Below are 15,171 nucleotides of genomic sequence, written 5' to 3'. Positions count from 1 at the left end.
CCTGTTTTCTTTTTGTGGCCTCTCAGAATGCTTCGGCGAATGCAACCCTTCATTTTAGTGACTGTTACAAAATGGGGGGAAAAAAAGGGAGGGACTTAGGACTGGTTTTCATAGCAGCATCCCTGTGGTCGCGTGATCAGAATTCGGACGCTCGGTGAGCGACTCGTATTTATGGCGGTGGCATTGTCCTGGGGTCACGTGATCCCTTTTTTTTGGAGATCTTTGGACAAGCCAAAGGGGGAAGCTGCTTTAACGTTGTCGCTAACTGAACCGCTGCAGGGATTCACTTAACACGGGACAAAATTTACTTAAAGAGATGTTTTGAAATGATTATGTTGAATCTACTTGTATAACACAGGCGTTGTGTGGATGTGCGCACACTCAGTAGGCAAGATCCAACTTGCTTTCCTTTTCTTCCAATCATCATCATCATCATCATCATCATCATCATCATCATCATCATTTAACGACCCCATAATCCCTTGCAGGGTGGAGTCTGGGCAACTGAATGGAGCTAGCAGAGCATTTACTGGCCAGATGCCCTTCCTGTTGCCAATGTGGAGTTTTGTTCAGCAGATATATCCTCATTGTGCCTAGAGAGAGCAATATCTGCCTCTATCTAGGATCAAACTCACAGCCACCTGATCGTGAGGCGAATGCTCCACCTCTAGGCCACCGCACCACTCACTTTCCCTTTCTTCCAATGAGAACACCAAACAGCTTGGACAAGCAAAGTTTAATTCCGAAGAAACCGGACATTTTATTACATAAAACACTGGTCAAGACGTCTTCAACAACTTGCGGCCTCTGCTAACAGTTACAATTTCGCTTCTTGACGGTTTTGAAAATACACCCCTTTGTAGAGCCTGCTGCCCCCACCGCCCCGCCCCTTTCGGTCCACTTTTTCAAGCCACGGCTTCTGCGGACGTGTCGACGAACAATTCTCGTAGTTCAGAGACGTCGTCGCTGGAGACGTGGATCCAGCCGTCCGAGCGGACGTGGTACAGGTTGACCGAGCCACCTGAGTAAGCATCACGGTACGTGGCTTGATAGATCGCTCGGCGGGCCAGATCGTAGGCGTCTTCCACCGAGAGGTCGTGTGAGTAGCCGCGATCCATCACCCCGTAGGCGTAGACGGAACCGGAGCCCACCGAGAACACAGTTCCCGAGATACGGTTCCCTTCGCTGTCCACGTAATACAGACCTGAAAGACAGGGCAAGGAAACCAGGGTTAACGGAATCAACCGTAATGTTTCTATAATGGCCTTAATCATAGTTAGGCATATGGCATTCTTCCAAAAAAAAAAAAAAAGAAGAAGGTTTTAATTAGGTTGAACATGCTTTCTGGTTGAAATCTGCCGAGTTTCTCCAAATTTTACCACCTTAAAATACAGAGTCTATATTAATATTCTTCTTTTCATCTTTCCTACTACCTATCTCCTTTTGAATATAACTTGGTTGCTTGGATCTTTACGATTTATATTGTTTTATTTAGTTTCCTGGTGCGATTTACGTTGATTGACTAGGTGGCTCAGTGGCTAAGAGACTGAGCTTGTCGATCAGAAAGGTCGGCTGTTCGGCGATTCGAATCCCTAGTATGGCGTGAACAGGAGGTTGGACTAGATGATCTCCAGGATCCCTTCCAACTCTGTTACTGTTGCCGATTGCTTATTTAGTATCTTATGACTATCACAAAGTGTGGTATCTTGTGATTTATGATGAAAATGTATTTTTATGACGACTGTGATCATGATTTATCATGCCATAGCTTTCGTGTACAATGAGAGCTTATGCACCGAAGACAGATTCCTGGTGTGTCCAATCACATTTGGCTACTGTGAGGGCAGGTTGCTGGGAGATCCCCTCCAGCAAGGCGCTGCTTATATTCCTACCTTGGCATGTTGCACGCCATTTAGCCCTCCCAAATAGGAGGAGGAGGAGGAGGAAGAGAAGAAGGGGGAGGAAAAAGCAGGAGGAAAGCGGGAAGAGGAGGAGAAAGAAAAAGAGAAAAAGGAAAAAGAACAGGAGGAGGAGGAAGAGAAGGGGAAGAAGAGAAGGCAAAAGAGAAAAAAGGAGGAAGAAAAGAAGAGAAAGAGGAGCAGTAGAAAGGGGAGAAGAGGAAGGGGAAGGAAAGGAAGAGGGAGAGGAAAGAGGAGAGGAAGGTGAAGGGGGAGGAGGAAGAGGAATTCTTCGAAGTTGTTTCCCGGCTTTTTATTCTAAACCTTTGCTAAGAAATCATACCACAGCCATCGAAGCAGCAGAGCTGCGCTGTCTACAGGGAGTAAGCCATAGTGTAAACAGATGGGTAGGTCTTCAAAGAAACTGTTTCAAGAGAATACAAGGAAAGAGAATTATGGGGTTATTCAAATAAAAATCCATGGAGGGCTTCAAAATTGGAACAGATTTGTAGAGATGGAGGGGGAGGGGAGAGAGACAGAGACAGAGAGAAAGAGACAGAGACAGAGATACAGAGAGAGAGATAGGAGAGAGACAGAAAGAGAAAGAGACACAGATACACACACAGAGACAGACAGAGAGAGACAGAGGCAGGCAGGCAGGAGAGAGAGACAGACACAGTGAAACAGAGAGAGACAGAAAGAAAGAGAAACAGAGACAGAAAGACAGAGACAGATAGGAGAGAGACAGAGACACAGTGAAACAGAGACACAGATGAGAGAAACAGAAAGAGAGAGAGAGAGAAACAGTCAGAGAGAGAGACAGGAGAGAGAGATAGGAGAAAGACACAGTGAAAGAGAGAGACAGAAAGAGAGAGAGAGAAACAGTCAGCGAGAGAGACAGAGCGAGAGAGAAATAGGAGAAAGACACAGTGAAAGAGAGAGACAGATGAGAGAGACAGACAGAAAGAGAGTCAGAGAGAGAGACAGGAGAGAAAGAGACAGAGAAAGAGAGAGAAGAGAGAGACAGACAGGAGAGAAACAGACACAGAGAAAGAGACAAAGAAAAAGTGACAGAGAGAGAGAGAGAGAGACAGATGAGAAAGAGAGACAGACAGGAGAGAGGGAGAGAGAGACAGACAGACACACAGTGAAACAGAGAGACACAGAAAGAAAGCGAGACGTAGACAGACACACACACAGAGAGAGAGAAAGAGACAGAGAGAGAAAGAGAGACCGAGACAAGAGAGAGAGACCCCGTATTGTATTTACAGGGAACCAATGAAGGGCTTCGAGAGAAGATGGCTGGCTGGGGAATTCTGGGAGTTGAAGTCCACCTGTCTTAAAATCGCTGAGGTGGAGAAACACTAAGCTTGGAAGAACCACCCTACAGCACAGGGGGGAGGAGAGGGAGAAAGACCATGCCTATGATTGATCTCCCACTCCAAAATTTATTTGCTTCCCTTTCAGGTACTTCGGCAGAAATTCATTCTCGCCGTGTTATTTCAGAACCTTAACGCCATCCACCACGCACATTTGGTGACATTTCTCTCAAGCACCAGCCAGCTTGATCCCCGGAGTTAATGGAAACGGATCTATTTACACAAAACGCTCGGAGAATTTCTAGAGAGGGGCTTCGGGGACCGCGGAAAAACCCTTCAGGCAACGGGTAATTTAAATTGAGATTTATAGCTTCCCCCCCCCCTTCCCTCAGGACGACGGCAAAGCTGCCCAGCCGAGCAGAATCAGCACAAGAGTACAGAACCACAACGATAACACAACAGCCCGAAGGGCTTCTGGGTTATCTCTTGCCAAGCTGTGGCACAGCCCCAAGTGCAGGGGAAAAAGCCATGCGCCGCGGCGGCAAACACCGCATACTTTGCAAAAACCGAGCTGCGTGCCTCAAATTTACGGCGTTAAGATAAAGATGACTAAATAAATAAAACTGTGAAGTCTCCATTAACGTGTTGGCATTCTGCTCTGGGGAAAAAAAAGAAATAAAAAGGCAAATTGCAAGATAAGAATCAGCCTCAAATCACAGCCGTCTCTCTCAATAACCTTGCAAAACACCCACATATATATATTTTTTAGAATAGTTTTATATATATGTGTGTGTGTGTGTGTGTGTGTGTGTGTGTGTGTGTGTGTGTAGGTCTTTGGTTATTCAGGTCTTCTCCCACGTAAAATTGGAAGTGTCTTGGCGACGTTTCGACGAAGTCTCATTTGTCATCTTCAGGCTGGTGTTCTCGGCTTCGTGCTTCTAGGAGCAATGTGTGATCGCAGCTGTTTCTTCCTTTTCACTGCCAGTGGGGGTGTGAACTGATTGGGTGGGAGCTTGGCTGTGTTCTGATTGGGTGGAGGTGTGTTCTGATTGGTTGGGGGGTTGGCCGTGCTCTGATTGGATGGGGGGTTGGCTGTGCTCTGATTGGATGGGGGTGTGTTCTGTTTAGGTGGGGGCTTGGTTGTGCTCAGGTTAGTCTGAGTTGCAGGGGGATTTGATCTGGTGCATATATGTTTTCGTAGATTTTCACGGGTACAGGTATGCAAGTCTTGGTGTATTCGGGTCTTCTCCCGTGTAAGATTGAGAGCATTTAGGCAAGGTTTCGGCAGAATCTCATCTGCCATCATTAGGCTTATGCAAGGGGTCTTCTACAGCAACTGCCGTTACTATTTCAAATAATATATATATATATATATTAATGCTAGGAGTTTTAAATGTCCGATTTTCAGCAAGATTTTCAGTGGCTAAGACGCCGAGCTTGTCGATCAGAAAGGTCGGCAGTTCAGCGGTTCGAATCCCTAGGTCTCCTGCCTGAGCAGAGGGTTGGACTAGATGACCTCCAAGGTCCCTTCAAGCTCTGTTACTGTTATTATTATTATTACAAATTGGGACCAAAGCTTGTCCTGCTGAGCGAGACAGTTGTAAAGTGAATTTTGTCCTATTATATTGGAAAGAGGGTGACCCTTTGTTGTGGCTCCGTTACCTGAGCCTGTGTCATCGGCAGGAGAGGACTCCGAGAGTGAAGGAGAGGAGTTGGCAAGGCCTCCCTCTCCAGGACCCTCCTCTCTGGCAATGCCTTCGGTGTCCGCCGAAGGGCAAGAGATAGGGCCGGGGCCAAGCACGTCCACGCAGCCACAGGTGGACAGTGATGAGGGTAATGAGTCTTGGCTGGATCCACGCCAGCGTCGCAGAGATAAGCGTGCGCAACAGAAGAAAAGTTGTGCCCGAGATTAGGCTGAGTCACTGGACCACACCCCACAGGATATAAAAGGGAGCGTGGTGGCCAGTCAAACCTTGTGACGAACAAAGCTGAAAGCTTCCACGCCATTCTGCATTGCCGGACTTTTGCTATAGACTTCTGGATTATCTCTGGATTTGATTAACTCCGTAATTATTGAGCTGTTTCTTTTGATGTATCAGAAGTGGGGAGAAGTTATCTTTCCTCTTCGTAAATAATAAACTCTTGGCAGGCAGCCACTAGGTTGTTGCCAAGTTCCGTTATTATAAGGAAAAGGATTTTGCCAGCTGGTTTGGTCTTTAACTCTTGAACGTCTGTTGGTGTGTGTGAGTGTAGTTGGGGACAGAACACCTTTGAGAGCTGGATACAATCAGCTGGATTGCACATCTGCGCCAACTCAGGGAGCTCAAACTGCCCAAAGAGTTGCTGATCCAGTTCTACAGAGGAATGATTGAGTCTGTCATCTGCACGTCCATCACTGTCTGGTTTGGCTCTGCAACCCAACAAGACAGACACAGACGTCGACGGATAATTAGAACTGCAGAAAAATTACTATCCAATTAGTACCAACCTGCCTTCCATTGGGGACCTGTATACGGCACCAGTCAAAAAGAGGGCTGTGAAAATATCTACAGACCCCTCACATCCTGGACATAAATTGTTTCAACGTCTACCCTCAAAACGACGCTATAGGGCACTGCACACCAGAACAACTAGACACAAGAATGGTTTTTTCCCGAACTCCATCACTCTGCTTAACAACTAATTCCCACAATACTGTCAAATTGTTTACTAAGACTGCATTACTATTCTTCTTCTCTTCCTTACTAGTATCTATCTCTTCCCACTTATTACTATAACCATGGTGCGTGTATCTTTCAATTTATATTGTTTTTATTTGTTTCCTAGTACAATATGATAGCTTGTTAGTAAGCTCGACTATCATTAAGTGTATCTTTTTATTCTTGATGAATGTTCTCCTTATGCACACTGAGAGAATATGCACCTAAGACAAATTCCTTGTGTGTCCAATCACACTTGGCCAATAAAGAATTCTATTCTATTTCATTTAAATGTATGCTGATCAATGTACATTCAAAGTGACAAAAAAGTTGTTATTCTATTCTATTCTATTCCATTCCATTCCATTCCATTCCATTCCATTCCCAATTCTCTTCTTCTTCTAATAATTCTATTCAAATTCTATTCAAATTCTCCTCTAATAATTCTCCAATTCTCCTCTAATAATTCTCCTCTCTTCTATTCCATTCCATTCCATTCTTCCATTCCATTCCAATTCTAATTTTCTTCTATTCTAATAATTCTATTCAAATTCTCTAATTCACCAATTCTCCCCTAATAATTATCCAATTATTCTCTCCCCTCCTCTATTCCATTCCATTCTTCCATTCCAATTCCAATTCTAATTCTCTTCTAATTCTATTCCAATAATTCCATTCCAATAATTCTATTCCATTCCAAATCTATTCTCTTCTAATTCTATTCCAATAATTCTCTTCTAATTCTATTCCAATAATTCTCTTCTAATTCTATTCCAATAATTCTCTTCTAATTCTATTCCAATAATTCTCTTCTAATAATTCTCTAATTTTATTCCAATAATTCTATTCTAATTCTATTCTAATAATTCTATTCTAATTCTATTCCAATAATTCTATTCTAATTCTATTCCAATAATTCTATTCTAATTCTATTCCAATAATTCTATTCTAATAATTCTCTTCTAATTCTATTCCAATAATTCTCTTCTAATTCTATTCCAATAATTCTCTTCTAATAATTCTCTTCTAATTCTATTCCAATAATTCTCTTCTAATTCTATTCCAATAATTCTATTCTAATTCTATTCCAATAATTCTATCCCAATAATTCCATTCCAATAATTCTATTCCATTCTAAATCTATTCTCTTCTAATTCTATTCCAATATTTCGATTCCAATAATTCTATTCAAACTCTCTAATAATTCTCCAATTCTCCTCTAATAATTCTCCAATTATTCTCTCCCCTCCATTCCATTCTTCCATTCCAATTCTAATTCTATTTCAATAATTCTATTCCAATAATTCCATTCCATTCCAAATCTATTCTCTTCTAATTCTATTCCAATAATTCTCTTCTAATTCTATTCCAATATTTCTATTCAAATAATTCTATTCAAATTCTATTCTTATTCAAATTCTATTCAAATTCTCCAGTTCTCCTCTAATAATTCTCCAATTCTCATTTCCTCTTCCCTCCCCTCCATTCCATTCCCTTCCAATCCATTCTATTCTAACCGCAATTTAGCTTCTAAATTGCTAAGCGAGACATTTGTTCAGTGAATTTTGTCTCATTTCTTCCCACAGTTGTTAAAGTGAATTTCTGCAAGTTAAGTTAGTTACATGGCTGTTACGTGCATCTGCCTTCCCTGTTGACTTTGCGTGTTGGAAGGATGACTCCGGGACCTGGCAACCGTCATAAATGTGAACCACTTGCCAAGCAGCTAAATTTTGATTACAGGACCGGGGGGCTGTTGCAACAGTCGTTAAGTGTGAAAAACGGTCATAAGTCACTTTTTCCGGTGCCGTTGTAACTTGGAACAGTCCCTAAAACGAACTGTTGTTGAGGATAACCTATGACCGTTTTTCACACTTACGACCGTTGCAACATTCCCAAGATCATTTGGTCAAAATTCAGACGCTTGCCAACTGACTCATCTTTATGACGGCTGCAGCGTCCCAGGGTCATGTCATCACCATCCGGACAAGCAAAAGTCCGTGGGGAAAGCCAGATTCACTTAACAACCACGCGACTCCCTTAACAACCGCAGCGATTCACTTAGCAACCGGGGCAAGAAAGGTCGTAAAATGGGGTAAAATTCACTTAACAAATGTCTCGCTCAGCAACCGAAATGTTGGGACTCCGTTGAGGTTGTAAGCTGAGGACTACTTATAGCAGTGATGGCTAACCTGGCTAATTCTATGCGCCCTGCCCCCCGCGCATGTGCACACAACCCTTGCATGCTCCTCCCGCTTTTGGCATCTGATGGCACGTTTTTTGCCCTCCCCAGGCTCCAGAGGCTTTCCAGGAGCCTGGGGAGGGCAAAAACAGCCTTCCCCATCCTCCCATAGGCCCTCCGGAGGCTGGAAACAGCCCGTTTGCCAACTTCTGGTGAGCCCAGAAGGCCCGAAAATCAGCTGAGCAGCGCATGCATGCCTGCTGGAGCTGAGCTAGGGCAACGCTCGCGTGCCCACCAATATGGCTCCGCCTGGCACCTGTGGCACGCGTGCCATAGGTTCGCCATCACGGACTTATAGCCTCCCATCCTGATCCGATCCAGATTAGCTGGCAGAAACCAGCCAAAGTGGTCTAGCAGACTGAAGCTACAACTTGTTGTGGCTTGCCGGTAGCCAGCAGAGCTGGCAGCAGAGTCGGAAAGTGAAGAGGTTGGGGAGGAACATGGGCCAGTCCTGGGGCCTGGGGAGAGCTCGGACGAGGGCTCTGCGTCGGAGGCAGAGAGGGAGCTAGACAGCAGTGAGGCAGAGGAACAGCTGGAGCCCGTTCCCAGTGTGCACATGCGCAGAGCTGCCAGAAGGCAAGAACAACTCAGAAAGCAGGGTCGACTTGGGAGTAAAGCCACACCTTGGAGGTGATTGGCCCCTCCCATAGGAAGCAAAAGAGGAGCGAACGGGGAGGGGGCTTTTGCAGGAAACAATTCATTCGATCGGTCATTTCAAGAGTGGGAAGATCTGTCTGTGACTCTCAGAGACTCTGTGCCAAGTTTTGCCTTGCCCTGCGTTTAGAAACTATTGACATGGCAGTTTTCCAAGCGAGATAAGGTCTGTGTTGATAAATATTCTTTCGAAAGACTGTTTGGACAGGCCCTGCCGACTGTGAATGAAAGGAATTCACACGTCGTGTAAATAAAATGACGTTCATTCCCAGCTGAGTCCCAATTAGTTGCAAAACAAGTCCTTCGGAAGACGTCCTTCGGGATAATCACCAACCTTTTATCTTCTTTGACAGCCTGCCAAAGGCCTTACTCGGCAAAGCCCCACAGAGTTCAGAAACAAACAAGAGATGCCGACTGGAAACCGAGTTAGCAACGTTGCTTTCCTGCAAAAGGCCCCAAGTGCCTTTGTTTCTCTTTTAAGCCTTATGGGAGGGGCCAATCATCTCCTGGCCTTACTCCTGAGTCGTCCCTTCAGCTTTAGCTGCTCTTGCCTTCTGGTAGCTCTGCGCATGCGTGCACTAGGAACAGGCTCCTCCTGTTCCTCTACCTCTCTGCTGTCTGACTCTGGGGGCTTCGGAGTCCGCGCATCCCAGATGGCCCTGGCCCCATCTCTGCCTCTGACACAGAGCTCTCGTCCAGGCCTTCCCCAGAGTCCAGGACTGGCCCCATGTTCCTCCCCAGCCTCCTCACTGTCCGACACTGCTGCCAGCTCCGCAGGCTGCTGGCGGACCACAACACAAGCAGAGTCTTGGTCCCGGCAAAACCCCTGCTCAGCTGTTACAATAAAATAGGTTTTTTTGGGACTAATTGTGTCTTGTAATGACTCAGTAAGCCTCGGTCACCCAAGAAACCGACACACTGGATGTAATTTTTCCAAGGGACCACTGGACAATTCCACTTGGCCCACAGAACTCCTGGCTCCGCTTCTGTGAAAAATTATGCAGGGAAATATTGCGTGGCTAATCGTGCACGCCGAGCAAGCCAAGACAATAACGGACACCAGAGCCGTTATGTGTTTTTCTTTGAAGACGTTTCGCTTCTCATCCAAGGAGCTTCTTCAGCTCTCACGTCTTCAAAGAAAAACCAGAAAGTCCAATTGCCTCTTGAAAAAGCACCTTTGGAAACAACTTAATATATGGTTTGGAGAAGGTAAACTCCAAGCAAAAGGAAGAACGGAAAAGCATTAAATTCCCAAAAAAGACATTTTAAAGAGCTGGATTTAAAAAAAAAACATAAATGCAAAAAAGGCAATTTGATAACAGTCTGTAAGCGCTGGCTTAGAAACCGGAAGATTAATTTCTTGTCCTGCCTTAGGCAAGAAAACCAGCTAGGCCAGTTCTCTCTCTCTCTCACTCCGACCTCACAGGGTTGTTGTGGTAGAGAAAACAGGAGACGGGATTAAACATGTCCATTCTCTTGAATTATAGATTTTTGGAAAAAAAGAATACAAATTAGGGGTGAAATCCAGGTGGTTCTAACAGGTTCTGGAGAACCGGTAGTGGAAATTTTGAGCAGTTCGGAGAACTGGTAGCGGAAATTTTGATTAGTTCGGAGAACCGGTAGCGGAAATTTTGAGCAGTTCGGAGAACCGGTAGCGGAAATTTTGAGCAGTTCGGAGAACCGGTAGCGGAAATTTTGAGTAGTTCAGAGAACCGGTAGTGGAAATTTTGAGCAGTTCGGAGAACCGGTAGCGGAAATTTTGAGTAGTTCGGAGAACCGGCAAATACCACCTCTGGCTGGCCCCAGAGTGGGGAGGGATTGGGGATTTTACAGTATCCTTCCGCCCAGGAGTGAAGGAAGGAATGGAGATTTTGCAGTATCCTTCCCCTGCCACGCCCACCAAGCCACGCCCACAGAACCAGTACTAAAAAAATTTGGATTTCACCACTGATACAAATCCAATAATATAATGGCGCGGTGGCCCAGAGGTGGAGCCTCTCGCCTCACAATCAGGAGGCTGAGAGTTCGATCCTAGATAGAGGCAGATATTTCTCTCTCTGGACACGATGAGAATATATCTGCTGAATGTAACTCCGCATTGGCAACAGGAAAGGCATCCAGCCAGGAAACACTCAGCTCCTGTTGTGGCCCCGCCCTCTGAGCCTATCTCATCGGAGGAAGAAAGCTCTGAACATGAGGAAGAGGAGTCAGCCAGGCCTCCCTCTCCAGGCCCCTCCCCTCTGGCACTGTCTCAGGTGCCGGCCGAGGGAGAGGAGATTAGCCAGGAGCCAGGTGTCTCGGATGAGAGCGAAGGAGAGCTGTCATTCCTGGATGCACGCCAACGAAGGCGTGATAAACGGTTGCAGCAGTTAAGGAGGCGTGCTAGGGATTAGAACTGAGTCACTGGACCATACCCCAGAGACTATATAAGAGAGGGTGGTGGCTGGTAAAACTCCGTGACGAACAAAAACAAACTTTGGCTAGTCACTTGAACAACGTCTGAAGCTGCCGAAAGGGATTTTGTTTTGCTGGACTATTTGCAATGCGTATGTAATTTTATGTTATCTGTTGCAGTAAAATCTCTTGGCAGACGGTGATTATATTGCTGCCAAGTTTGAGATAACGACCTGTGTGCGTGCCAAGTACTTTCTTAACCCTCGGCTGGCTGTGTTTGTGTGTGTGTGTGGACGGGGACAGATCAGCTCCATTCAGTCGCCCAGATTCTACCCTGCAAGGGATTACGGGGTCGTTAAAGACAATGATACAAATCCAATAATAAATGAAATGCACAGCGCATTCAGAAAGCATTCAGGCCATCAATTTTGTCCATTTTGTTACTCTGCAAGCTGATTCTACCACTGTTGAAATTCAAATTTTCCCTCCCTCATTAATCTGCAAAAGAAAGAGGTAAATTTTCCTCACCTGGTCCTCTCTTGTCCCAGCCGCAGATCATGGTGCCCATGGAGAGGCCCATGCCTTTATACTGGTACACCATATTGGCCAAGAGCTTGGAGGCAGCCGCCACCGAAATCCTCTCCTTGTTGCGGAGTTCGTAAATACGACACTGCCGGGCGAGGAGCCGTTCCCAGAAACTGCAGTCCGCCGCCCCGCCAGCCATGGTGCCCAGCAGGTAAGGGTTAATCTCAATGATTTTTTTGACCGTCTGCGAAGCGACGTACACGCCAGCCGTCGATCGTGAATCCGCCGCCACAATCACACCGTGCTGGAACTGGTGAAAGCAAGCAAGAGAGACCACCGAAGATCAAAAAGTATGTCAAATCTACGGGGCGGACTTCCAACTTACGGCCACAATCGAGCCCCAAACTCCCATCGCTAAGGGAGACGGTTGAGCGAGCTTCGTCCCCTTTTACAAGCTCCCTTGCCACCGTCGTTAAGTGAATGGCCGCAATTGTTAAGTTGGCCAAAGGTAGTAACTGTCAGAGTATATTCATGAACTGGAATAGGGCACAGCAACAGGTCAGCCAATGAGGGCTGTTTGGTAACTGAAACATAGTATTTGTTGTATGGGGCCATACGAGATCTTAGGCTCAATGGTGGTCATAAATCGAGGACTATTAAACGACACCTTCAAAGTGCAATTGACCACCGCCCTCCGACCCAGGCCTGTACAGGTAGTCCTCGATTTACAACAGTTCATTTAGCGACCATTCAAAGTTACAATGGCACCGGAAAAAAAGTGACTCGTGACCGTTTTTTCGCACTTACGACCTTTGCCGCATCCCAATGATCATAATCCAGAGTCTGGGCAACCGTTTCATCCTTACGACCGTGGCTGTGTCCCCTTTTGCGACCTTCTGACAAGCCAAGTCCATGGGGGGGGGGGTATGAAACAGGTTTCACTTAACAACCAGGTACCTAACTTATCGGCTAGAGCGATTCACATAACAACTGCGGCAAGGTAGGTTGTAAAATACGGCAAAACCCAATCAAGATCTCACTCAACAGCAGCTTTGGGGGCTCCGTTGTGGTCGTAAATCGAGGACTACCTGCAAAAATAGCGCAAGAGGGGGCTCCGTTGTGGTCGTAAGTCGAGGACTACCTGTAAAAAATAGCGCAAGAGGAATGGAATTTTTTTAAAAAAACGAAAAACACATGATTTTAGGACCTTTGTGGAAGCTCAGCGAGGTTTCCCAGCCCTGCGTGGCTTTCCCGTCCTCTGGGCAGCCCTCACCAGCTCCGTAGAGCCTCCAGCTACTCTCAAGTCTACCTTGCTTCGCCCGCCGCCGGCCTACCTTGAAAGCCAGGGTGGTGGTCCCGTGTTCCAGCTCGATTTTGGCGTCGCCCGCCGTCAGCCCGGCGTAAGGGGCGGCCAACGCCAAGTCCCCGGACATTTTCGCCCCGCCGCGAGGGCCCGGGCCGAAAAAACCGGGCCCATTCGAGGGGAGTTGAGGCTCCAACAAACTGGCCAGCGCCATGTTAAGTGAGGGCAACTCACCGTGACTCAGGAAAGCCGCTTACGGCCTCCGGGCTATATAGACGCCGGCCGCCATGTTGGGTTAGGGCAAGAGACCGCGTCGCATCGCAAAAAAGACGCGACTGCGCGCTGTTTTGGGATAACAATGGAGACGCCCATGTTGAATGAGGGCACGGTTTAGCTTCGGCGCCGGATTTAGCGGCCTTGGATAACAATGGGGGACGCCATGTTGGAGGAGGGCAAGGATGAGCTTGCCAAGCCGGTTGGTTCGCCCGAAGGGAGTGATGCTTTGTGAGTGCTAGGAAGGGAAACAACAGGAAAGAAAGAAAGAAAGAAAGAAAGAAAGAAAGAAAGAAAGAAAGAAAGAAAGAAAGAAAGAAAGAAAGAAAGAAAGAAAGAAAGAAAGAAAGAAAGAAGGAAGGAAGGGAAAGAAAGAAAGAAAGAAAGAAAGAAAGAAAGAAAGAAAGAAAGAAAGAAAGAAAGAAAGAAAGATCATTGTTGAAATCTAAATTTATTCCACGTTAGGGAAGTAAATAACCCAAAAGGAGTCCGTTTTGACTTCTGCAGGATGCAATCTGTGCCACGCACAGAGGTTCTCCCGAGGAACTCACTGCCTCATGATGGCACAGGGTACAAATTTAAAAATAGCAAATCCATACTGTAACGTTCACACAAGAGGCAGTTTGGGGGTAGTGGTTAAGGCATTGGGGTCTAGGCACAGGAGACAATGAGTTGTAATCCTGCCTTGGGTACCGAGCCAGCTGGGTGACCTCGGGCGGGTCACTTGCTGAGCCCAACAAAGGAGGCAACGGCAAACCACTTTAAAAACCACTTGGCAAGAAAAAGTGCAAAGACATGTCCAGACAGTCTTCAAGAATCAGACATGATTGAATGGAAAATAGACAGACAGACAGACAGATGACAGAGATTAGATAGATAAATAGATGATAGATAGATAGATAGATAGATAGATAGATAGACAGACAGACAGACAGACAGACAGACAGACAGACAGATAATAGATGATAGATAGATAGAAAGATAATAGATGATAGATAGATAGATAATAGAAGATAGATAAAGAAAGATAATAGATGATAGATAAATAGATAAATAATAGATGATCGATAGATTGATAGATGATAGATAATAGATGATTGATAGATCGATAGATAGAAAGATAATAGATGATAGATAGATAATAGATGATAGATAGATAAATAGATAGATGATAGACAGACATGACAGAGATTAGATAGATAGATGGTAGATAGATAGACAGACAGACGACAGAGATTAGGTAGGTAGGTAGATAGACAGACAGACTGCAGAGATTAGATAGACAGATGGCAGAGATTAGATAGATAAAATAGATAGACAGATTAGGTAGGTAGATAGACAGACAGACGGCAGAGATTAGATAGATAAGATAGATAGATAGATAGATAGATAGACAGACAGACAGACAGACAGACAGACAGACAGAGATTAGGTAGATAGGTAGGTTGGTAGATAGATAGACAGACAGACGGCAGAGATTAGATAGATAGATATACAGACAGACAGACAGACGGCAGAGATTAGATAGATAGATATACAGACAGACAGATGGCAGAGATTAGATAGATAGATAAGATAGACAGACAGATGACAAAGATTAGATCAATTGATCGATAGACAGACAGACAGATGGCAGAGATTAGATAGATAGATGATAGAGAGATAGAGAGATAGATAGAGATAGATAGAGACAGACGGCATAGATAGATAGATAGACGGACGGAGATATACACATATGCATACTGTTCTTCTGTTAATGGTTGTTCTTTTCCCCTTGGCTGTTTGTGATGTTTTGTGTTGCTACACGTTTTTGCGTGCTTTTGTACGGTTTCTTTTTGTATTTTTTTTTTTTTAGATCTATAAAATG

At 45.4% G+C, this 15,171-nt stretch overlaps 1 protein-coding gene across 1 annotated transcript; it reads right to left on the bottom strand.

The window, feature by feature from the left end:
- Positions 1–721: 721 nt before the first annotated feature.
- PSMB5 (proteasome 20S subunit beta 5) lies at positions 722–13,365 on the bottom strand. Its single transcript, XM_087891698.1, has 3 exons — positions 13,063–13,365; positions 11,732–12,038; positions 722–1,204 (listed from the first exon to the last, which is right to left on the bottom strand). The coding sequence occupies exons 1-3, from the start codon at positions 13,243–13,245 to the stop codon at positions 906–908; spliced, it is 789 nt and encodes a 262-aa protein (XP_087747824.1). The 5' UTR covers positions 13,246–13,365; the 3' UTR covers positions 722–905.
- Between the last annotated feature and the right edge of the window lie 1,806 nt (positions 13,366–15,171).

This window comes from Pantherophis guttatus, chromosome 4, assembly GCF_059756535.1.
Source record: "Pantherophis guttatus breed Tessera chromosome 4, ASM5975653v1, whole genome shotgun sequence".
Classification (NCBI taxonomy): Eukaryota; Metazoa; Chordata; class Lepidosauria; order Squamata; family Colubridae; genus Pantherophis; species Pantherophis guttatus.
This window is presented reverse-complemented; position numbering and strand designations above follow the sequence as displayed.